Source organism: Urocitellus parryii, chromosome 3 (assembly GCF_045843805.1).
Source record: "Urocitellus parryii isolate mUroPar1 chromosome 3, mUroPar1.hap1, whole genome shotgun sequence".
NCBI lineage: Eukaryota > Metazoa > Chordata > Mammalia > Rodentia > Sciuridae > Urocitellus > Urocitellus parryii.
Window position 1 is genome coordinate 84,863,658 of NC_135533.1, and position 23,043 is coordinate 84,886,700.

At 52.1% G+C, this 23,043-nt stretch overlaps 2 protein-coding genes and 2 long non-coding RNA genes across 5 annotated transcripts; 2 read left to right on the plus strand and 2 right to left on the minus strand.

Annotated features, from left to right (window-relative positions):
- Positions 1-297: 297 nt before the first annotated feature.
- LOC113190748 (uncharacterized) lies at positions 298-2,713 on the plus strand. The gene is made up of 2 exons (XR_003301820.2): positions 298-587; positions 2,150-2,713. It is a non-coding gene; the product is annotated as an uncharacterized LOC113190748 (long non-coding RNA).
- Positions 1,454-10,914, minus strand: Hoxa10 (homeobox A10). Of its 2 annotated transcripts, none has more exons than XM_026400250.2 (2): positions 10,672-10,914; positions 1,454-3,025 (listed from the first exon to the last, which is right to left on the minus strand). In XM_026400250.2, exons 1-2 carry the CDS (start codon positions 10,679-10,681, stop codon positions 2,751-2,753), a joined length of 285 nt encoding a protein of 94 aa, XP_026256035.1. In that variant the 5' UTR covers positions 10,682-10,914; the 3' UTR covers positions 1,454-2,750. The 2 variants fall into 2 exon arrangements, with proteins under 2 accessions (XP_026256035.1, XP_026256034.1); XM_026400249.2 differs by lacking the exon at positions 10,672-10,914 and adding an exon at positions 4,199-5,180.
- On the plus strand, positions 3,897-21,545 carry LOC113190747 (uncharacterized). Its single transcript, XR_003301819.2, has 3 exons — positions 3,897-3,965; positions 19,131-19,499; positions 19,642-21,545. It is a non-coding gene; the product is annotated as an uncharacterized LOC113190747 (long non-coding RNA).
- On the minus strand, positions 12,759-16,154 carry Hoxa11 (homeobox A11). The gene is made up of 2 exons (XM_026400251.2): positions 15,449-16,154; positions 12,759-14,030 (listed from the first exon to the last, which is right to left on the minus strand). The coding sequence occupies exons 1-2, from the start codon at positions 16,152-16,154 to the stop codon at positions 13,798-13,800; spliced, it is 939 nt and encodes a 312-aa protein (XP_026256036.1). The 3' UTR covers positions 12,759-13,797.
- Positions 21,546-23,043: the final 1,498 nt, after the last annotated feature.

A 23,043-nucleotide genomic window follows, 5' to 3' on the forward strand; every position in this document is an offset into this window, starting at 1 on the left:
GCGCGGGCCTGTAGTAGGAGCAGCTCAGGATTGAAGCTAGCGCCCCTGACCTTGAATGGCCCGGGGCCCAGAATTCTTACCACGCCCCCCGGCATCCGCGAAGGAGCAACTAACCTGATGGTACCTGCTCTAGGCCAGGTGTTGTTAGGGGAGTGGTGAGGCCTGCTGGCTGGCACAGCGCTAAGGAAGAAGAGAGGCTCCTGCGCTGAGAATGCCGAGGTTGCCACCGCAGGCCTGGCACTACCCGGGCCTTGATGCCCCGCCCGGCCCGGCCCCCGCGCGTACAGGTACCTGGAGACGATTTCAACTGAAGTAATGAAGGCAGTGTCGTGCTGTCGAGAGAAAGGTGGATCCCAACAACAGGAAACTACCTAAATCACCGACCAGTTCTGGTGCTGCCCGCGCGGGGCTCCCTCGCCCGCCGCCGCCGCTGCCACTGCCGCTGCCGCCACCGCCGCCGCCAAGGAGAGAACCCTGAGATCATGCCTGGACCAGCCCCTTGGCAACCTGCGCCCACCGCTGCCACCGAATGCCTCGGGCTGCCACAAACCCGTCACGGAGGGAGAAGCCACCGGTCCCCCAAAAAGGTAAGCTTGGGGGAGGGAAGGACAGCGGGAGGGAGCGAGGGAAAGCAAAGGAGAAAGGAAAAAGGAAGGAGGGAAGAAGGCGAGAAGAGAGCTGGGAAAGAGTAGAGCGCGTGCTGGTTTCCCAAATCTTGCAGCTTCGAGAACCGCCGCTGAGCGGCGGCAGCCGTGGGCGATTCAAAGCGCCAGAGGACAGCACAGAGCCGGGTTCTTTGGCAGAGGCCTCCGCGCTCGCTCCCCTCGGCCGCTCGCTCTCCCCCTCTCTCTCTCCCCTAGCCGCCCGCCCGCCGAGACGCGCGCTCCCGCGCCCCCTCCCCCTTAACGTCGCCCCCCCCACCTCCGGCGAGCAGGAAACGCGTGGCCCAGCGGAGGGCATCCAGGTGGGGGAGGCTGTGCTGGGGGAGGGGGCGGCCAGACCTGGGTCCATTTAACCGCGGTCGCATCACTAAGATGCGCAGCGGACCAGGCCTGCTCCCCGGGTCATCTGGGACCTGGGCACCCGCAAAATAACTGGCCTCGGCGAGCCTCTCTGGGGCTCCCGAAAGAAATCCTGTTTAGCTTCCTCTGCCTATGCAGCTCCCCTCTCAACTGAAACCACTGGTCCAAGACAGCCACAATCCAGATATACTAGCAAGTCATAAAACTGAACAAAAGCCGACAAACCTTAAGGCACCAGGGCTATAGGGCCCAGACAAATTACGACCGTCTAGGTAATATTTAAATAGATGCCTAAAGTAATTGCAGGGGGCTCAGGCTAGTACTCCTGTTGTAAAAGTGGTGGATGGAATAAAGTGGAAGGTGAAGATAAGAAGTAAAAAAAAAAAAAAAAAAAAAAAAAAAAAAAAAAGAGGTAAAATTAAAAAGCTTCATTCCACAGCTTTTATTCTATAAGAACATAAACATCATCTTTTTTCCACGCACAGCAGCAATACAATATTAATTTATTCTGATTTAAGATTAGAAGTAAATAGAGCTAGAACTAACATTTATAATAATGATAGAATGCATTTGCTTAAAACATGATTGGCAATTTTTCATAATAATAGACATTTATACAGATTTGTATTTATAGTTTTTTTCTTTTTTCTGCACCTACAGGTTTGACCCTTTTATGCATGTAACTTCACAGTATAAAGGAAATCCAAACAATGTCTCCCTTCTCTAGTTTATTCTGCTTGCCTCAGCCCTCCTAGGCTTCCGTGAATTTCAGAAAGCCATCCACACACAAAAATATGTAAAAAAAATGTAAAATAATAATAATAATAATAAACCTCCACAAGACAGGGAGAATTGTGGTGTGCTTTTCGGGTGTTACCAGTGGTAACGATTTTAATGACAAAAAATCCACTAATTCCACATGTATAAACAAAACTACATTATTCTCAACAGCCAGAAGAAAATGGAAATTCAGAGGTAAATGAAACATTTTAGTCAGGCAATGCAAGACCTTACACAATCTAGAAGAGAAGTTTCCTTCTCTTGGTCACTTTTTTTTTCTTTTAAAGCTGGGATATCTTACAGAGGAAGGAAAAAAATAATAATTCTCTTTCTGCTTTTTCAATCAGCCAAAGCCAAGCTCTATTGCCAACCTGCATGTCTATGCCTGTATGCCCTTCTCTTGGCCAAGGAAGAAAGGAAGAAGAAAAAAGAAACCCAGGGGCCTGAATCCCCTGATTAAACACAGCCCAGCCCTCCAGGCAAGCGGACCCAGTGGCGGCTCCTTGCACCATTGACCTCAGGCCAGGCACCTTAGGACCGACAGTGGGACCTCGGTCTTCTGGCTAGGTTGTCTGAGGTGGGCAGGAAAATAGCTCTAAGGATGGAAGGAGGAGGATAGGGGTTATTTCAAGCATTGAGACCCCTAGACAGCAAACCAAGCCCAGTCAGGATTTGACACTTAGGACAATATCTATTTCAATAGAATTTAGCGCGATATGGCTTTTTCCCCCTGAAAACAAGTAAACCAGCACCAAGCAAACAAAGAAACAAAAAGTCAGAACAAACCAGCCCTGCACAGATGTAACGGCCCGGGAGATGGCGAGTGTGGAAGGGTAGAATGGGGCTCCAACACAGGTGCGAGTTCTGGGGAAGAGGCTGAAGACAGAGGGAGGGGACGGGCGCTCTGGCAGCGGGGGGGAAAAAAAACCGGCATCGCCTGGAGCTTCATCAGGAAAAATTAAAGTTGGCTGTGAGCTCCCGGATCCGATTTTCTCGGTTCATTTTCTTCAGTTTCATCCTGCGGTTCTGAAACCAGATTTTCACTTGTCTGTCCGTGAGGTGGACGCTGCGGCTGATCTCTAGGCGCCGCTCTCGAGTAAGGTACATGTTGAACAGAAACTCTTTCTCCAGCTCCAGCGTCTGGTGCTTGGTGTACGGGCAGCGCTTCTTCCGGCCGCTCTTTGCAGTGAGCCAGTTGGCTGCGTTTTCGCCTTTGGAATTGCCTGGCGTTTAAGAGAATACAGAGGGGAAGGTTAAGTCGAGGCCACGCGGGCTGCACGCGGGGGTGAATTCCAGACGTCTTTCCCATAAGAGGGATGCCCCAAGTCACAGAGAGAAGGGTTATGCCCCTGTTTGGCTTGCGGAGAACAAGCAGTTCCTCCAAAAGTCATGGCAAATTGAATGGGCCTTCAATCTACACCCACCCCTCAAATTTACATTTTCTTCCACTTTTCCCCCAAACACCTGTTTCAGCACAAAGCTGCCAGGGTACTTGTAGAATGAAAGGCCTGGGAGGGCAGGCTGCACATCTTGAACTTAACGCCATTCTTTTCATCTCCTCTATGGCAGACAAGAATTTCCTGAAGCCTCCAGGTTGGGGGAAAGGACTGCTTTCTTTGATGGGGGACCGGCAGCGGATTGTTTTACTACAGCCCCCCCTGATTGCTCATGATGAAGAGGAGAAGGGCATCGTTGGGCCAATGGGGAAGGCAAGAAAAACTGATTCTGGGGTCAAGGGCCCTCCCTTGCATCTCTGCAAGAGCCAGGGGTATGCAGCTGGGCGATTCCGAGTTCCAGGGGAAATGAAATAGCCCCTCTCTAGTTTTCTGCTCTGGGCCCCGGCGTCCAGGCCGGATTTGTCTTTTCTTCTCTGGCAACAGGGATTCCCGCCCCTCCTGCAACTTTGAAAAAGGCATGGGGGATCGTAAACTCGAACTTCGCCGGTTAATGGGCTTATTTATTGGCGCTGGCGGCTGCTTATTTTGGATGCCTTACAAACATCCGCACTATCTGCGGGCGAGCCACTTTCCCTCCCTCCTCCTCCCCCCGCGTGGGCCGCGCCGTGCAGGCTGGGCCCGGACCAGGGGTTGGGGTGCTCCGGGCCACAGGGAAGATCATGCACAGGAGGGGGGCTGCTCGCTGGTGTCGTCGCCTCCAGTCAGGGTGAGCCGGGGCCAGCGCTGAGAATGTCTTGGTGTGGGCCTCTAAGCTGGACATGAATTTTTACTGCATCCCCACGCCCAAATATTAAAAAGCGAGTTCACAAGGTCAGCCTGCTTGCAGCTTGGGCCAAGGCTGGCCGGCTGCTGCGCGGACTCCTGGTTCTCTGCTCCTTCCTTTTCTTGGGTCTGCCTGTCTACCCTCCTGACTGCAGCCCTCTGGCGCGCCCTGCTTACCCAGGGAGTCCTTCTCGGGCGAGGCTTTGCTGCTCTCGGAAGGGGCCGGGGAGAGCTCCTCCGCGGCGGAGGATGACGCGTGCGCCTCCTCGTCGCCCTGAGAGCCCCCACCGCCGCCGCCGCAAACCAGCGTTGGGGGCGGCGGAGAATCGAGGGCTCGCTCCTTCCGGGCGGCATCGGCCGAACCAGAGGCGAGTGCCGGTGGCGGGTCGAAACCGCGCCCCGGGGGCTGCGCCGGGAATGGACTGGCGCCGAGCTGCTGCACGCCACCGCCGCTGCCGCCGCTGCCGTAGCCCTTGGCCGTGCCGTAGGCCTGAGAGAGGCGGAAGTAGCCGGGCACTGGCACTCCACTGGAGGCTCCTAGGGCGCAGCCGTCGGGCGGCGGGCCCCGCGGGAAGGGGGCCAGATCGGTGGTGGCCGCTGAGCTTTTGGGGCATTTGTCCGCCGAGTCGTAGAGGCAGTAGGAGCTCTCTTCTTTGATGTTCTGGGCGAAAGAGCACGAGGTGGCCTGTGGTGGGGCCTGGGGTGGTTGTGGCGGGGGCGGCGGCTGCTGCTGAGGTGGCTGCTGCTGCTGTTGCGACGGCGGCCCCTCAGGCGGCTCCATCCGGCAGGACCGGGGTGCATCTAGCCACAGGTCTATGGGCGCCGGCGCATAGCCGTGCGCTCCGGGGCCCAGGGCCCCGCTACCGCCACCACCGCCTGGCGAAGCCGGCTCATTGCGCTTGCCGCCCAGTGCGGGGAAGAGCCCGCAGCTCTGCAGCCCGTAGGGCAAGTCGGTGGCAGGCGGCAGGTAGACCCCGCCGTGGGCGTAGTAACCACTGCCGCCGCCGCCCCCAGCGCCACCTCCACCACCTCCCGCTTCGCCTCTGCCCGAGCTGATGAGCGAGTCCACCAAAAAAGAGTTCGCGGCGGGGCTCTCCGAGCATGACATTGTTGTGGGATAATTTGGCGAAGGGAGCAGATAGCCCTTTCTGGCTGACATTTCTTGTGCAAAACATGCTGAATACGATTAGCAATCCCCCCGCACCGCGGCGGGCGTCCGCAGCCAATCCCGAGCCAGAGTTTCCGCGCGACCACTCCCAGTTTGATTTCGTAGGCGCAGGGCCGCTCTCCGAGGGCGCCCTCAGAGCCCGCGATTGATATAAATATGTAATCTGTATTGATGGGCCAGGAGATGCAGGCCTGACACCTTGGCCCGAAGGCTGTGAGCTGTGGGGGTTGCCCTAAAGTGGCTGGTGGGGGGCCTGGCCCTAGGATCGCCCCGCCCCTATTCTGATGTGAGCCCTAAGCCGGGGTCTGTTGGAAGTGTTCTTGGGCCCTGCGCAGTTAACAAGTGGGGTGTTTACGGTGCGCACCCCCAGCCTGCCTTGGGTGCTCCCATCCCTGTTGCAGAAGTGGCCACTAGGCCCAGGTGCCCTGTGACTACATATAGGAACCCCGTCGGGGACTCAAGTTCTTCCTATTCAGCTCTGGACCTGGAGGTGGCCCCATCTCTGGAATCTGGTTTCCAAAAGTAGCAAACCTGGTCCCAAAACCACTGGGATCCTCACAGTGTCTGGAGTAAACTGGAAGTTAGCTATTGCCATACTTCTGACATCTCACACCAAATACTCCCCCAAATGCAATAGCTGATCCCTGATCCTTTAGCCTCCAACACTGTCCTACCCTGTGGATTCATCCACAGGATTTACTCCTCTTCAGTGCTCACCTGGCTTGCCTTATACATCTCCTGTTGGGGAACCTTGGAGGTCTGGTGTAAGTGAGCATGGGAAGTGACTGGCATCCTTGGCCGGAAGACTTTCCCCACCAGACAGGAGGCCAGAGCCAGGTCCAGACACCCTCACCAACACCCCGAGGAAATCCCATACTCAGGTCCTTTAAGATAATTGAAAGCTTGGCCCTAGGGTTTTTGTTCTTCTAGGATGGGGAGACCTGGAAGGGGAAACTTGGAGGAAGGTGCCCAGCAGACACCTCTGCCACTGTTCTCTCTCCTTTGGGCCATGGCATTCCTATGTTCCTGGAGGCTATAACAAAAATTGATATCACTAAGCTTCTGCCTCTCCCCACCTCTCTTACTCCATCCTCTCCAAACCTATGGCTGGGGCAGTTCTTCCTCCTAAGGTGTGCACATTTTAACAAGGCCCAGGGTGAAGAAATCTATTACCTCAGCGACTGAGCTGGGCTTGTGACCCTTTTATAGGAGAGTTCCAAGCCAGACCCTTTGCTCAACAAACATTGACTGGATCCTACTCAGGGGTGCTTTCTTAGCCAATTGGAAATGGCCAGCCTGGGGCACTAGCCCCCAAGTGTGGGCCTCCATACCAGGCTCAGGAAATGTGACCTTTTCCGGCCGGATCCAGTGGAACCCGGGAGTTCTCTGCCTTGCCCCTGACCTGTGGGCTACAGGTCTCCAGAATGACCCAGGCTGGCTACTCATCCAGCTTCAATTAAAGCTGGAGTTACTGACCCTGGGGATCCCAGGAAGTAGAGCAATCAGACCTCTCTGCCAGTGGCAGGGAAAGACTCTTGCATTCGGGTGGTCTGTTATGCTTCCTTCCAGGATGAACTCAACCGGAGGAGACGAGCATCCTGAGAGAATCCCGAGAGTGCAGGAGAGAGCTAGCTAGGTACAGCCCAGGCTCTGGTTTCTAAGAATCCAACAGCTGCCATTGTGGCTGCTTTATAATTGGTGCCCAAGAGGCAATGCCACTGCTATGGTCATACAGTGTTCCAGTCACTTCTACCTCCATCCCTGTGATGACCGGCTGTACACATACTAGGTATCAGAATACAAAACAAGGCGATAGTGGAGAGAAAAATAAAGAGGAATGGAGGAGAGACGGACAAAGAAAAAGGAGAGAGGAGGAGAGCTTGAGGGAGCCAGTTTTTTTCCAGCTTCAGTCCTCAAACTGTAGCAGCTGCTTAGCACAATCAGAATCAAGACTGTGCTGACACATCCCTAACTCTCCACTCTTCTGAGTTGTTCCTGCACCCCAGGCCAAGACAAATTTTCATCCCCCTATGCCTAAGTAGCCAGCAAATCTGAGCACTGAAGAGCTCACAGCGCTGCAGCCTAGGGCCCTACGTTGGGCTTTCGGGATCTGCCTGGTCCCTGCTCTGCTCAATAAGAGGGTAAAACTCACTGGAATTGTGTTTAGCAGTGCCACCTGGGTATGCTACAAAACTGGGGACTACCCAAAAAAGATACTTTGCTCCTCAGCACTGCCTGTGCCTCTCTGGAAAGGTCATGTGGCAAGTATAGGTGGCAAGAGTGAGAAAGGCTCTTTGAGGAGAATGAGCCCCAGCAGGCCAGCATGCCCGGGATTAGGGCCCAGCGTCCTGCCTGTCCGGATCCAATGTAAAAAGCAACTTTCCAGGCTCAAATTTGGAAAGGGCCGTTGCCATTGGAGAGTATGTTTGAGATGGTGGAAGCTACAAAAATAAAGTGAGACATTGATGTAAACCTGTCTTTCTTAACCTTTTAGAGTGTCAGGAACCCCCCCCTGAAAAATAAAAGGCAAATCTGATTTACACTGAAAAATGCCTATCTATGCAGTCCCACAATCCAACCATCATTTTCAAGGAATTCACAGACCCCTCAAAGCCTTTTCCTGTAGCTCTCCAGAGCATCTAGGACTTTCCTGGGCCTCCAGAGACCCTGCCAATTTGGCTGGTAAGACACCCTGATGCCCTGCTGCAGGCAGCCCTCAGGCTAGTTTTGGCCAGGGCCCTGTAGGACCGCCAAATGGGTTTCTATGCTGGATAGGATCCAGGAGCCTGCAGTGCCAACAAAGGTTACAAAAGTTAGCTTAGCATACTGCATCTGCTACAAAAGGCCACCCCTGCTAAAGAGTGAAGGAGCGGGAAGGCCTGCCACCAGCATCACAGCCCCTGGGGTTGACACTTGGGTCTTCATGGACCTTTGCGGTGGTTGGTATGAGTTCTTCCAGCGTGACTCCCCCAACCCCCTGCAATCGGATATTGAGTTTGAACTTTCTAGATTAAAGGGAGGGAAAAGTGTGTAGGCTTGTATGGAAGATCCTCTCTTGCCTAGGACCTTGGGTCCCACCCGCACTGGGACTGTTGAGCTGGGAAAGAAGAGCCCGCGCTGCGCTCCCTTGGTTCCCTTCGCTCCCTTCGCGGACTGGCCTGCTGTGGCTGGTTCGTCGAGCTAGAGAATCAACGCAGCAGAAACTCAAGTTAAATGGCACTTTGTGCCTCCTCAGCCATTTGAATACTGGGAGCACCCAGTATTCCTGACCAGCCCCAAGCCTCCTGGGCTTCTCTAGGTGTTAGCCTCCTCAATAAAATATTCCTTTCGTTTATCGATCGCTTTGGTTTCCGGAGGTTTCCCATTCCAGAGAGATTAAGAAAAGCGATTCAACTACCGCATGGGTCGGCTTCTGTCCACTGTCTCTCCCTCTTGCCCGTCTGCCTTCTTACCTTTCACCCTTCCTTCCTGAATTTCTTTCTCTTGCTCAGGATGCCTTTGACCTAAAACCCCCGGTGCCTGCTTGCCTCCACCAGGTTTGTGCCGCTGCGGTTCCGCCGCCTCTGCAGCGGCAGCCAGAGCCTAAGTTTTATTCAGGAGTAAAAACTGCCCATTTCTACCTGATGATAACACTGGGTCCCTCCACGGAGCCTGAGATAAACATCAGGCCCGTGGAACATGCAAGCCCGTTAGCGGAGAATTACTTTGCAGTTCACTAGAAGCCGATTCCTCTTCTTGAGTAGGCCCTTCCAAACAAGGAGAAATAAATTAAGAAAAACAAGTTGTGCTCTTTTACAGGAAAAATAATGAGGTCCTTAGCTTGAGATAGCTAGTAAACAATTTATATCTGGAGGCCATTCTCAATACTTTCTGGCTTCTGAATTATCCAGCAGGCTGTGGGGTTGGGTTGATGCTCCGCAGAAGGAAAAAAAAAAGAATGCTATTTTTTCATATTCAGCATTAACAAAATTTTTGTGTTTTCTCTAATTCACGAATTTGGGCATAACTAAAAAATTTCCCAAAACAATGACGTTCTCTTTCTGTTGGCTTTTTTTTTTTTTTTTTTTTTTTTAAGAATGTCAACAGTTCCAGGGATATTTAATGTGTCTTTTTTGAACCGGTCATGTGCAATCTATTCTTAAACAAGCTTTAAAATTATTCTAAATCTAATCACCAAGCTAGCTCTTTCCACATTGTGGGGGGAGTGTTGAGGCCTTTTCACACACTCCTTAAATTGCAATATTCTTAGTTTTGCCCACAATAAATGACCCCTTGCCTTGAAACGAAAGGCCCATCTGAGGTTGTAGGAATAGCTCCTAGTGCAGACAGCCACTCACCGTTTGGGTGTTTTTTGTTTTTTTCATGGCTGCCTTTTTCTGACATAGTTTTTTTTTTTGGGGGGGGGATCCCATTCTCAACAAAGACTAGTGATTCTAATAAGCAAAATTTACATACATGTAGAGAGGCAACATCTACTTTTTCTAGGATTCCTTGTAGAATCTCACATACTGCATATTTGGGAAAAGAAAATAATGCTTTCAAAAAACTATTAAAATATTGAAATAAAATTTTAAATACAGGAGGAAAAGGGAATTTTAATTTGGACTCCAAATTGTAAGCATTTTGATAATTTAAAATTCCAGATATGACAGTCCTGAAGGAATGACCCCTTGTTTAGACTTTATCCTCTAGTCCGCTTTGAAAATGGATAGGTATTTACCAATGCGTTTTTGCATATTTGTAAAATCCTTAAAAGATCTCTCTCTCTCTCTCTCTCTCTCTCTCTCTCTCTCTCTCTCTCTCTCTCCCTCTCTCTCCCTCTCTCCCTCTCTCCCTTTCTCTCTCTCTCTCTCCCTCTCTCCTAAGAAATTGCTGCAAAATCCCAGCTAGGTTTATAACAGCACATTCCAGATAAGCAATACAAAGACTTCTCCAGCAGTCTTAAGAATCAAACGCAACTTCACCGAATTGGCCTTTTTTGGAAACAAAGGTTTTCCCTTGTCTGCTAGGCAGACCTCAGACCTCACCTAGTAGGAAACCAACAGCCTCTGGCAGTCTGCCCCAGGGAATAAGCCTGCTCCAGCGAGCTGCCGATGAAGACCACCCCATTGTTTTGAGTAGAAACTTTCTGTTTGCCCAGTCCTCCAATTTCTCCCCTGCACCATAGCTCCCTATCTCAGCGGGGCTGGAACCCTTTAGCTTGGAGGCCTCCCACCCTCAGCTCATCCTATTTGGAGTATTTCCACCAAATCAAAAGACCTCTTTGGGTGAAATTCTGGCGCTAAAATCAACAACTTTTCTCACTTAGGCCTCCTTTTGCTTTCCAACCTTAGGGAGCGATGGGAGAAGTGGGGGTGGTGGGACGAACGTCTACTGCGTCACCCCACAAACCCAATTAAGTTCCCGGCCCCTGCTTAGACAACGGCCACCTTCTCACTCCCACCCATACAATAGTGAAAGTGCTAAACTTGTGTCCTCTTACCTTGACACATTTCCGAAATCACTGCCAAGTGGCTTCTTCCGCGCCGCGACGCCGGCGAGGCCTAGGGAAGGCACGTTGCTCTAGACTACACCAACTACTTCTTATGCGTGACCCCCCCACACACACACCTTTTAATACGAAGGGGAGCGGCACAAGTGAAATAATGTACCGTGCTGCTCTTAGAATCAGAAGCAAACAAAGGCCAAGAATCACGCTGGGGTTCCCGGCTCCCCGGCGGCTTTGACATTGATCGGAAGTGCGCCATCTCGTGGCGGCTGCGCGACTAGTCTCAGACGGAGCTCCAGTCTCCAGCCTCCAGCCAGGAGAGGGAAGCCAGCTCCCGGCAGAGAGGAAGAGAGGACAGACAGAAGGAGAGAATGTGCCCAGCCCGCTGCTATTGAGATCTCATTTTTACATCTAAGAAATTGCTGCAAAACCCCAGCCGGGTTTATAGCGGCGCATTCCAAATATGCAAATTGGCCAGCCCCGGACGGGTTTACGACCACATTGTCACAGCCATCGGAGGATGGGCTTTTATAGGGCTCAGAAATCAAACCCGCGCCCGCCCGCCGCCCGCCCGAGAGCAGTTCTCCTGGCTAGACTCTCTCTAGCAACTTGAGAGACTTTGGTTAATCTTTAACCATCCCAAAGGAAGTCTTTCCTTAAATCCGGGCTTCCCTGCCAGCCCCCCTCCCAGCCCCCCAAGGAGGGCCCTTGTTCTTCTCTGTGTGTCTGTCAACCTAGACATTCATCTAGGGGTCTGTTCTGCTCGCCTTTCAGCTTGGCTTCCCCTGTCGCGCCAGTTAGGCAAACAAACAAACAAACAGAGCAGGGTCTGGGGCCTCTCTTCAAATGCGACCCTCTTTGCTGCTTTGGCCCTGTCTGGGTGGCTGGAGAGAGGGTGGGGTGGGCAACAAAAGGCTCTGTCCTTTCGTCCCTGCCCCTCAAGGTTATGGGTGATGTCCAAATTTAAGGCAGAAGTTCAAAGGCAGCAAACAAAGAGGAAACCGGCATCTTTTCTCCCAAAGAAAAGGCTGCCTCATCTAGGAGCTGGGGAGAAAGCACACTTAGAGGTTCTTGAGAATTTGCTCTGCTCTGGTACCCAGACTGATTCCCTTCTTGTTGAAGGGGATCAAAAGGGCATCCCAGAGGGGTTCTACTCAGGCCTCCCAATCCTGAAGTAAGCAAGGGCAACTTGGGGTCAGGCCCATGGCCTCTTTAGGCCCCAAGGCTTTCTCTAGGGCTAAGGTTACTCTGAGAAGATGAAGTACCACATTCTAGAGCCTGAGATCCCACCCCTAGGAGCCCACTTTCCACAAGGACATGGTTTATCAACCACCTTGGCTTCTTAAGATTGGTTTCTATTGTACCCAAATTCTGATCCAGTCACCTCCTCATTCCCTGAGGGGCTTGATAACCTTGTCCTATTACTAGTAAAAAGGGTGTTGGGGAGGGGAGACATTTGGCAGTAAAAAGCAAGCAGGGAGAGGAATGTCACACCAGGACCCAATACTCAGGTTTTCACTGTCTTTATTTTCCTGATGCCCTGTTGCCTGTATATGCTGTGACATATTCAGTGGGTAAGAATCCAGGACAGGCCAGCCCTTCCATGACACAGAGCCACCGGACACTTCTTAACATAGGGAGGCAGAAAAGATTCAGAGGGAGGCTTTCTCAGATGAGGTCCTCAGGTCCTGGCAGGCTGAACTGCCTCCAAACATCCCCTAACACTTTCCAAATGTTGCAAGAGATTAAAAGGACCATTCTCAATACCCTTCCCCACCCTCTAACACCCCAAAGGGAATCACCTAATGACAAAAAAAAAAGTGTATTCAAACAAATTAGGTTATGGTTTCTTTATTTACAAGTCTTTTGAACACCATCCCTGTATGAAGCGTACATTCAAATATTCTTAGCAGTGAGCATGTTTAACCGTGGAACACTGTAAACAGTTAGAGCCTTTAAATATTTTCATTTTACCCCTTCTACATTGCATCTTTTAAAATTCGCTTTGGTTCCTTCAGGGAAATATATATATAATATAATATAATATTTATCATTTAAAATAATTCCAAATCATTCTCCAGCTCTTGGAAGGCCACCGGAACCTTCCAAGCTCAGTTCTGAGCCAATGAGAGCAGACAGTGGCAAGAAAACCGGGGACTATGGGGGACTCCAGCCCCTCATAGCCATATCCTAGGACCTGATGGCCAGGCCAGCTGCTCTGCTGCCCCACACTGAGCAAGTCCAAGCTTCATTAAATGTGGTGGAGACTTTGCCAAACTGCTGCACTCCACAGGCATTTCCTGTGGAGATTCAGGGGCCAGTGGCCTGGGTGCAGCCTCTCTGCTTTTTCATGTCTTCCACCTCAGGGAATAGTCCACTCTGCAACCAGGCTTTGGGCCTGAGCAGCAGGCTGGGAAGAAGAACCCTGTTTGGCAGGAAGAAAATCCAGGTGGGCTGCAGGAGGTGACTGCTAGGAGCTTAGGCTTGGAACAGCATGGTGAGTAGCTAGGAGGGATAGAAAGACACCAGCACCACCTGGACAGTAGATTTCTTTTCCCTCAAGGATTTTCAGCCTTCTTCCACCTCATAGCTACTTCTTAGTTCAACTGACTTTCACATTGGTTTTGGAAAGCAGCTTCATTCTGGGCATCTAGGAATCCTCCCCTTTCCTTGTCCTGTCCTCAAGCTGAACTGGGCTTGGAGGGCACACAGCTTCTTGACTTAGGAGTCCTAGGGTCGGGCAGGCTCTGTGTGGAGGGTCCTGGGAGGGGTTGGTTTCCAGGGGCCCTGTCAAGAGGCCTAGTCCCCCAGGGGAGACCACACCCAGCCTCAGGCTCCAGAGGCTCCAAGAATGAACCACCAGGGGTCCCAAACCATTCATTCTAGTTTATGCACAACTCCCAGAATCCAATTATTATTAGGAAACTTAACCATTGAGATCTTAACCAAGAGAGTCCCAGGCCCCCTCCTGTTGAGCTATCTTGGTGCAGCTTCTTCCCCTCTCTTGTACACCTCCTTTTTTTCAAAAGTCACTGTGTGGCTTGACCTTGTCAAGGGCAAAATCTGCATATGATCTCATATGTATGAAGCCCCCCCACCCATTTCCAGAAGGCTGGAGCCTTAGAGGAGTGGGTTAGCTGAGTAGTACTGTAAACGGTCTCTGTTAATTTTTTTTTCCTTCATTCTTCTGTTTTGAAACCAGATTTTGACTTGACGGTCGGTGAGGTTGAGCATTCGGGACAGTTGCAGGCGCTTCTCTTTGTTGATGTAGACGCTGAAGAAGAACTCTCGCTCGAGCTCTCTTATCTGGTACTTGGTATAGGGGCATCGCTTTTTGCGGGTTCGTTGGCCACCTATGGAGGGAGAAAGGCAGGGGGTGAGTCAGGCACAGTGCCTGCAATCCCCCCTCACTAGAGCCCAGAATTGAGGAAAGGGGCTCACCACAGGATCTGGAGTCTCAGCCTAAGTCTATAGAAAGGTCTCTCCAGGCCCTGGCCTCAAGTTCCTACTGCCGGCAGGGGACGAGCTGCAGTGGGAGGCTCAGCCGCAGATAAAAGCCAGCTCCCTAGATAGGCCCCCGGGGAAGGTGCTCCTGCTGCCCCCTGAGCAGAAAGGAGGGCTCCTCACAGCAACAGGCGAGTTTGCTCTGCTGAAGCCGCTTTGAAAGCAGCCGAGTGGGGGTTGCTGGCTGCTTCTTGCCCCGCCAGACTAAACAAACAGCCGCCTGCGGACATTTCACCTTCAGCACCTGGACCGCCTGTTCCCGAGGTAGTAAAGGCGGCCGGGGCCCCAGTCTTTCCCTGTTGCGGCCACGATTCCTCTATCGTTAACATCTGGGGCGGCTGCCGGGTCTTTGTCAGCCTGGCCACAACCTTCTGCTGCCTCCACCAGTCTCCCCGTTCCTTCGAGGTGGGAGGTGGCAGCGGAAGGCCCCTTATCCTTGGTCTTCAGTTAAGCACCACCACCACACACCTAGGGGGCTTTCGGGGGCTGCAGGGATGCTATTTTAGGTAGGGTGGATGCAATAGAGGCTTTCCGAAGCTTCAGGCAGGCTCAATTTGCTCCCCCCACTTAAAACAACAACAACAAAAAACCCATGAGACAAAAAAACCAAAAATTCACTTTTGACAGATTTAATAACAATTGTGAATAACATGCAGTTGGACAGAAGACTGCACGTAATTGCCCCCGCGCCAGAGGAAAATGGCTTCCTTTGGACAAAAAGGCCAACTTTGGGTTAATTTGTTTCTTTTAATATATTGCTCGAGCTAAGCGGGCCACTTTATCTGTTAAACGCTCTCCTAGCGCCATCATTAAACAGCGATGCCTTTGAATCCCAGCCGGGACCAGAGTCCCGGCGCAACACATGGCTTTTATAAAAATCTCCGGATTACCTCGCTATCAAAGGCTCCTGAAGCCCTTGCAGGGGGAATTTACAGGCGCCCACCTCCGGCTCCCCAGCCTGGAGCTGGCCCCGAGCGGGATCGAGCTGCCGAGTTTGGGAACTGGGAAAGGAAAAAAAGGGAAAAGGGGAGTTGTTTTTCTTTTTTTTTTTTGCAGGCATGCTTTGGCCGGTGGGTATTTCACGGCCAATTTCAGCACTCGCCACGTGATCCCGCCTTTTATAACAAAGTTTTGTTGGGGGAAACCTAAAGGCCCTTCATAAACCTTATATGCTTATAAAACAGCATATAAAAATTTAACAGCGGTGCTGCGCTAGATTTCCAACTCCCCTTTCATAAAGCGCGGGGCACACTGCCTTTATACGTACTGGAGCCGCCGGCCTTGTCCTCAGTGTGGCCGGAAGACGACTCGGGGCTGCTGCTGCTCTCGGGGCGCCGTCGCCGTTCCTTCTCCTCCGCCGCCGCCGCCGCCTCCCGGCAGCCGCCGCCGCTGTCCGAACTTGAAGTTGCCGGCGCGCCGGTGGCCGCCGCCGCCGCCGCCGCGGAGGTCGCCGTTGCCGCTGGGGGCCCCTTTTCGGCGCTCTTGTCCCCAGGGTAGTCAGAAGCGGCGAGGTTTTCCGGGGTGCCGTAGGCCGTCTCAAAAAACTGGTCGAAAGCCTGTGGCAGGACGCCGTTCCTGCCCACCGTGCTATAGAAATTGGACGAGACGGCGGGGGTGGGGTGGTGGTAGACGTTGGCCGAGCTCTTGGCCAGCACGTCGCCAGGCACGCCGGCCGCGCTGGGCGCCTGCAGGCAGTCTCTGTGCACGAGCTCCTCTGCGGAGTAGCAGTGGGCCAGATTGCCGCGGGGGTGCCATTTAGTGGCGGGCTCAATGGCGTACTCTCTGAAGGTCACTTCGCGCACGGGTTGGACCTGGGGCAGGTTGGAGGAGTAGGAGTATGTCATTGGGCGCGAAGACGGGGTCTGGGGCAGAAAAGAAGGGAGGCTGGAGAAATCTGGACCCGAGACGTAGTAAGTACAACTTGGCAAATACATGTTAGAGGAGCAGGGACCACGCTCATCAAAATCCATCATTGGGCTACCTTGGGCTCTCCGCAGTAGCCGAGCTTAACATGATTCTCCACTGCAGCTGCCTCTTTGAAGCGGATCCGTGAAGTAGAAATTTGGAGACGTAAGCTGACGTGGAAATCTATCCCCATCCTTAGCAGGGAGGTGCTGGTCATGTGACCCGATGTTGAAATTGACAAGCTGCGAGCTAGTCCGGGCCTTTTTCCCCCCTTTCCTTTTTTTTCCCCTCCCCTCCCTCCTCGGCTTCCTTTCTTTGTAGCCACCTCAGGGGAAGCAACAGATCGTCACTCGGTGTTCTCACCGAAAGCACGTAATCGCCGGTGTAACTCATGTTGGCTGGGGGGCCTCCCGGCGCGCGGTGAGGCTGGGGTGCGCCCCGGTGCAGCTCGCTTTTGCTCAGCTGCATGATCCTGGCCCTCGAGTGCGCCCTGGGCGGTGAGAGATCTCAACTCCCGACATCCCCACCCCCACTCCCCGGGTGGGTGAGGGATGCTCTGGGTTGGGGGTGACCAGGTGGAAGCCCGAAGCTGTGTGGCCCGTGGTCTCAGAGTGTGTTCTTCTGGAGACTCACGTTCTCACCCCCCTTCTTCTCAGCCGCCCCCCTCCCACAGGCTTGCTCTGGGAAGCACCTCAGCCTAAGAAGCTAGCCAGACCCCTTTTGGGGCCAGGGTTCGCAGCCGTGGATGTGCCCGCCTCGAGGCTTGTCCGATTTGCACGGTGACTTGATTACACGCTCGCATTCACGGTCACTTCCGAAGCGCTTTAGTGCCTTCCGTCCCTAAACCGCCAAGAACCAAGGCGGCTTCCCCCGCGGTTTGTCAATGATTCGCGGGGTCCGGAAGGTCCTTCGTCTCACCCGGGATCCACCTTTCCCTTAATCTTCCCCGCCTGTCTCTTCACCCCACCCGCTGTCCTTGGAGAAACCCCCTTCTCCTAGCTGCCTGCCTGGGTTCCAGTGACTCGGCAGAGCCAGACGCTCTGGGGCTGCGCCTCTGCTCTCCGGTCCGCATGCCTGCCTGGTCTTCTGGAGCTGAGGAATCGGGAAACCATGCAATTGAGGCAAGCCTTGGGCTGTTTTAGAGGCGCTGACATCCGAGGAGCCTTCCCCTGGGTATGCTGCACCTTTGGGGGACCCTGCCAGGATGCTTGCTGAGCTATGGGGCTGTGAGGGAAAAGGGGGGCCAGCAAGGAGGGAGTGATAGTCAAGGAGTCCTGACCAAGAAAGGGGTGATCTGCCTCTTTTTTTCCCCCTTGCAAATCCTAAGAATGAAAGTGAGAGATGTGCAAGGCAGAAACTCAGAAAGCTCTGTGTCTTTGGGTTACTCATTCCAGAGAAGGAGCACAATACCAGAGAGAGAGAGAGAGAGAGAGAGAGAGAGAGAGAGAGAGAGAGAGAGAGACACACACACACAGAGAGAGAGAGAGAGAGAGTGAGAGAGAGAGAGAGAGATGCTTTCCAACTCCCTGCACCTTGGGCAATAAGGATGCCTTAAAACGGTTAGGTTTGCTCTAAAGATAAAAGCAGAGGCCATAGTTGCTGGTTTGAACATACCTTTCCTGGGAGAAGGAAATTGGGAAATTAAATAGGCAAAATAATGTTTATCATTCTGCAGGATTAAAGGAATAATATTTGGGGGGAAATAAAAGAAGGGAGAGAGCACAGAGCAGACAGGTAGGGCCAGGAACAGGAAGGGGACCCAGACCTAAGGTCTCCCCACAACTCTAGGAAGGAGTGGGGGTGTCAGAGAAAGAAGTCCAAAAATCAAAAATGAAAACCTTTTCCCTTCCCGCATCTATGAAATAGCCAAAGATCTTTATATATGTAGAGAGATTTAGAGTATAAACTCTAAGGTCTTTGGTATTTAAGTGTCAACATCGATTAATGTATTTATTGCTGAGCTGACTGTAACCGACTCAATAACAAATTTAATCATGTATTGCACTGGAAAAAATATTCTCATTATGTCTTTTCTCCAAATAATGACCCACCATTGCATTTGAATACTCTGTAAATATCAATAATATCAAGTAATTACTCTGTAGTGGAGTAAACTAATTTATTAGCATTAATGTTTATGTGACCCCCCCCCACACACACAAGGGTTGCTTATTACAAATCAAGCTACTTGGACACAATGGTTTAATGAACTCTTTATTCAGGATTTGCTGCAAGAACTTTCATGCCCCTTGAATCCCTGAGAGCTAAACTTGAAATTATTCATGTATCTTCAGCTTGACATATTTGTCCACTGTGGCTTGTGTAGAGGGCAGCAGCAGTGAGAATAAGAAAGTCCAGTGGGAGGGAAGGTTATTGAGGAAGGGTACCTTGAGACCTCCTAAAGCTGGGAATCACAATTATGGGATTGTCCTGCAGTGAAAAAACTTCTATTTCCAGCAGTGATCAACAAGGCAAAATATTTATTTCGCTATACAGTATCTGCTTCTTGGAGACAGAATATGAAAGAGAGAGACAGAGGTTTCATACAGCAGTATTTGAGTTGTTTCTTGTCTTTCTGTCTTGATTTTGACTCTTCCAAACTCTCTCCCAGAAGCCCACCCAGTCCTCACCACCCCAACCCTTGAACAAAAGGAATGCATGAAGGGTTTCAGTGACTTTGCCATAACAAAGGCGCCACCATTGCAGGGCTCGCCCCGCCCCGGGTGAAGGCAAACAAATTCTTGCACTTGTATTAGGGCTTTTAAGACCATAATTGAACCCGGGGGCGTCTAGGAGAACCGAAAACAGTTCTAGACAGACCTGCGGTTTTATAGCAGTTTTGGCAGTCAACTTCAGCTTGTGTCTGAGCAGTGGGGCCACGGTGGCCCACCAGCTGGGGGAAGCCAAGCTACCTCCCCAGGCAGAATACAGCCCCTCTCTTAATTAGATCGGTTTCCCTGGTGCCAGGGGGAAGGAGTTCTCGCAGAAAGGTGGGTATGGGTCTGTGCGTGCTCTGCATAACCGTTGCCTTCCATGTCCTCCAGGGCCAAGCTGAGTGGGTGCCTGCTTGTCTGGATCCTAAGGGTGTCTGCAGGAGACAAGGAGAATTCCCGAGGAAAGCATGGGGACAGAGGAAGGAGCTCCAGGAATGGTTGGCAGGGCAATTGGGCAAGCTGTACCGAAGCCGGGTGCCCAGAGGGACTTGCAACCTGGAAGGGGGCGTGTGGGGGCGCTGCCGTGAAGATGAATGAGGGAAGAGGCTTTTGATGCCAGCAGAAGGGAAAACGCCCCGGAGGAGCTGCCGAATGCTTTTAGTTCCCCAGCAGGAACAAGAAGCCGGTGCTCAGATCCCAAGGCTGCGCAACGTTCCCAGCTTTGACCGCTTCCGCCCCACTTGCGCGGAATACGCACAGGTAGTGTGAATGTTCTTCTATGCAGGCGGCAGGGGTAAGGGGTCTGCGCCGCTCTGAGGTTCGGACCAAATCTTGGGGAAAAACGGGAGGGAGAACTGCAGAACCTTGGTTTTGACTTTCCTATGAATCTTCGGCTTTGCAGGAGGCCCAGCAGTCAAGCAGAGCTGGGCTCTGGGGAAGAACCGAATGGGAATAAGGCCACCCCGGAAAGCCAAGTCCGAGTTCCAATTCTTGAAGAGACCGCGGCGGGCAAGGTTGTGACATTGGCCCTGGCGACTGTTTTCCCATAAGCTGCTGTTTCTCAAGAGCTCCACAGCGCGGGGCCATCTTCAGAAAACACTCTTCGGCGTGTATTTCCTTTAATCGTCCATCCGGAGCTCCACGGCGGCTAATGCGCGAGGCCAAAAATGTTTGGAGGAAGAAAAACAAAGGCAGGAAGTGGCGGCGGCCTGACGGTGCGTGTGTGTCTGTAAAGAAGGGAGGGAGCCGGTTCAATCTCTCCTTGTTTTTCCGAACTTCAAGTTCTAGGCAGATCTCCGCCGGGCTGGCCCTGTCTCTCCCGGCGCAGCTTTTGGAGGTGGCCACCCAGAGAGAAGGCCGGCGCCCGCGCCAGCCTTGTCAGGCGGAAATGGCTAACAAAATTTGGTCAACAAAACTGGCCAAGCCTTTCTGAGGCTTCTTCTGGTTTGTTCTAAAGTTGCGGGGGTGGGGGCGGTGCTGCGCATCGCTTCCCGGACCCTCTTTGGAGGGCTGACTGCCACCGTCTGAGGATGGTGGTTAGTGCAACCCGCGCTCCACCCGCCTTCCCAGGCGGGATATCAGAATAAAGTCTGTCCAGGCGCCTCTGCCGCATCCGCTTCTTCTTGTAGTAGGGGAGGTCTGGGCAGCGGCGAGCCTCTCCACAAAGCCTGGGCGGGGTGGCCTCGGGGCAGTCATTGCGCAGTTGGGCAATTGGAAGCCCGTTACCCCGGTTGTTGTGCCTGGGGCATTTCCAACACATTCAAGGGACAGGTGCTGCAAGAACCATCACTTGACAGTCAGCTTAACACCTTCTCACTCCAAGGGAGGATAGAGCTGTGGGGCAGAGAGCACCTCTGGTCTCCAAGCTTCCTAACCCCAACTGGCAAGGCTGTCCTCGCTATCCTTGGGGTTGGCTTGGGATGCTCCCTGGCTTGGGATGCTCCCTGTCCCCTGACTCTGAAAATCTGAAGTCTATACTTGCAGCCCTTTGAATGCAAGCGAGTGGTCCATAGGATCCACAGTGTGAATGTCAAACCAAGCTGCCCCCACTCAACACATTCCTTCTCAGTCCGGTCTTGTTCTCTTGCAGTTCCTGCTAGCTCTTCTCCTATCCTGCCTCTTTCCAGCCAGTCTTCCCTTCTCAGTTCTCCTGCTTTTTTCTGATGTGTTTTTTAGGCTGTGCAAGAGCTAAGATGCCACTGGAGGGCACTTAGTATGCAGGCATAGAGAGAGGGGTCTATTAGATTTCCCACCTCCCCTTTCCAGATCTGTACTGGGTCTCTCACCTCCTTCTTTGGACTACTCCTTCTCAAATCCCTACTATGTCTGCTTTCTTTTTCTCACTCCCTCCTTCACCAACACTTTTCTTCTGGGGACCCAGCTCCTGCTTTTCTGGCCTCCGCAATCTCCAACGGTAGCTGACCTGGGAAGGGTTGGACACCTTTGTCAGACCAAATCTCATTCCTAATTGTCTACAGTTGTTTCTTAATGGATTTCTTAGGGCACCTTTAATATTTTGCCTCTTCTTGCTGACATAAGCTCTTACTTTCTTTTGTCCCAAATGTTGACTGTTTTGAAAAAGCTGAAGAGAAGATTATTGCTACCCTGATGACCATATTGCACACAGGTGCAAGAACCAGCCAGGAGGATGAAGGTGGAAATGGCCACAGAGCTCTAGACAGGACTGAAGGCCAGGCCTCTATTTGGAGAATCTTTCCTTCCAAGTAGGAGTTGTCCTTGGGGTTACTGTCCTTGGTAGTGGGCTAGGGAGATGGATTGAATGGAATGGCCCAAGAGATCTCTAAGTATTTGTTCTGAGGGAATGGTTTATTGGAAGATCATGGTCAATCTACCATTTTTGCTTCAATAAAAAATCATGGGAACACTTCTGTTACTACAAGGTGAAGGCAGGGATTAATTTGTCCCTTTGTCAAGGCACCAACCCTCCCCTTAAATTCTCTTACTCTTCCCTAAAGCACAGGAACAGATAGTGCCTTGAACTTGACCTCATAGTTGGTTTTTGGTCTGACCAATGGGTAGAATCATCCTCCAGTGCCCCTCAATACCTGAAGAAGTCCATATTCTTCCTCTGGCCACTGGGGGGTAGGGCACAGGGTTCAGCTGAGTGTCTCAAATGCCCAAGCAATCTGGTTATCATTTAGTTTAGTGGGTCTCAAACTGATGGGAGAAGGGAGGGTTACTACCTTTGAGAACTATTTTTATTTTTACTGTTGCCAACTCATTAGAGAAGATTTTATTTTTTTTTTCCTACAGAGCAGGAACAAGTAGATGGGGAAAATTAAAGCACAAAGCCCTGGTTCTCAGTGTCTGCCGTCTATTTTCCCTGCAGTTTCGGCCCAAACGGGTTTCTCCTGCTGAATGTACCTGCAATAGGATGACAAAAGAGGGCAGTCCAACCAGAAGGTTGTCTCTATATCCTGGTCTTAGTTCCCAAGGCCATGGCTCACAGGATCCCAACTTACCCCAAGCTCCATTTCTACTCAGTGTTGTTGGTGGCTCATACTCCATGCTTGAAAAGAGCCTCTGCTCCTATCTACCCCTGCCCAAGAAGCCTTCGTTACCCACACTGCCAGGCAGTTCTGCCATGGAATCCCTTCTGCTATATATCTCCACCCTATCCCCACCCAAGACCCAACCCTGCCTTTGCAGCCCTGGGGTAAAGCCCAGCTTTTCAGTCTTAAAAAAAAAAAAATCATTTGTAGGTCCTCTTTGGTTCATCTGGAGTGATAGGCACAGAAGCAGAATAGGCTCAAGATGTTTGCTGCTGAGCCAGAAGCACTGACCTACAGCAGGAAGGCTATGGGCAGGGCATTAAAGGGCTCCCCTCCTTGCATAGCATAGTGAAAGCTTCTTGGGGTCCAGGAATCTGAAATCTTTACATCGGCAGAGTCCTCCTCGGTGCAGATTTCTGGCAAAAGAGCATAGAGGGTCCCCAAAGGTCTGCCATACATGAAGGGCCTGGACTCCGGGACCTTAGCAGGGTTTTTGCTTTCCTATCCTGCACTAGGCCGCTGGTCTTGTGGGCCACTTGTTCCTACCGGACCCAGAATTCCATCCCAGTCACATCTGCTCCTTAGGCTTGCAGGTGCTCCCTCTTGCCCCGGGTAGGCCTCTGCCGGTTCCGAAGTCTTCTGGGCTGGGGAAGATCCCGCTCTTCCTGGACGAGGACATAGCCTGGGTCATCCCTGTTCCCGGGGACTCCTTTCCAATAGGGCTAGGAGTAAGGGCGTTGGAAATCAAGAAAGAATACCGCTCCAGTGCTGGAACCCAAGGTACCAGAACC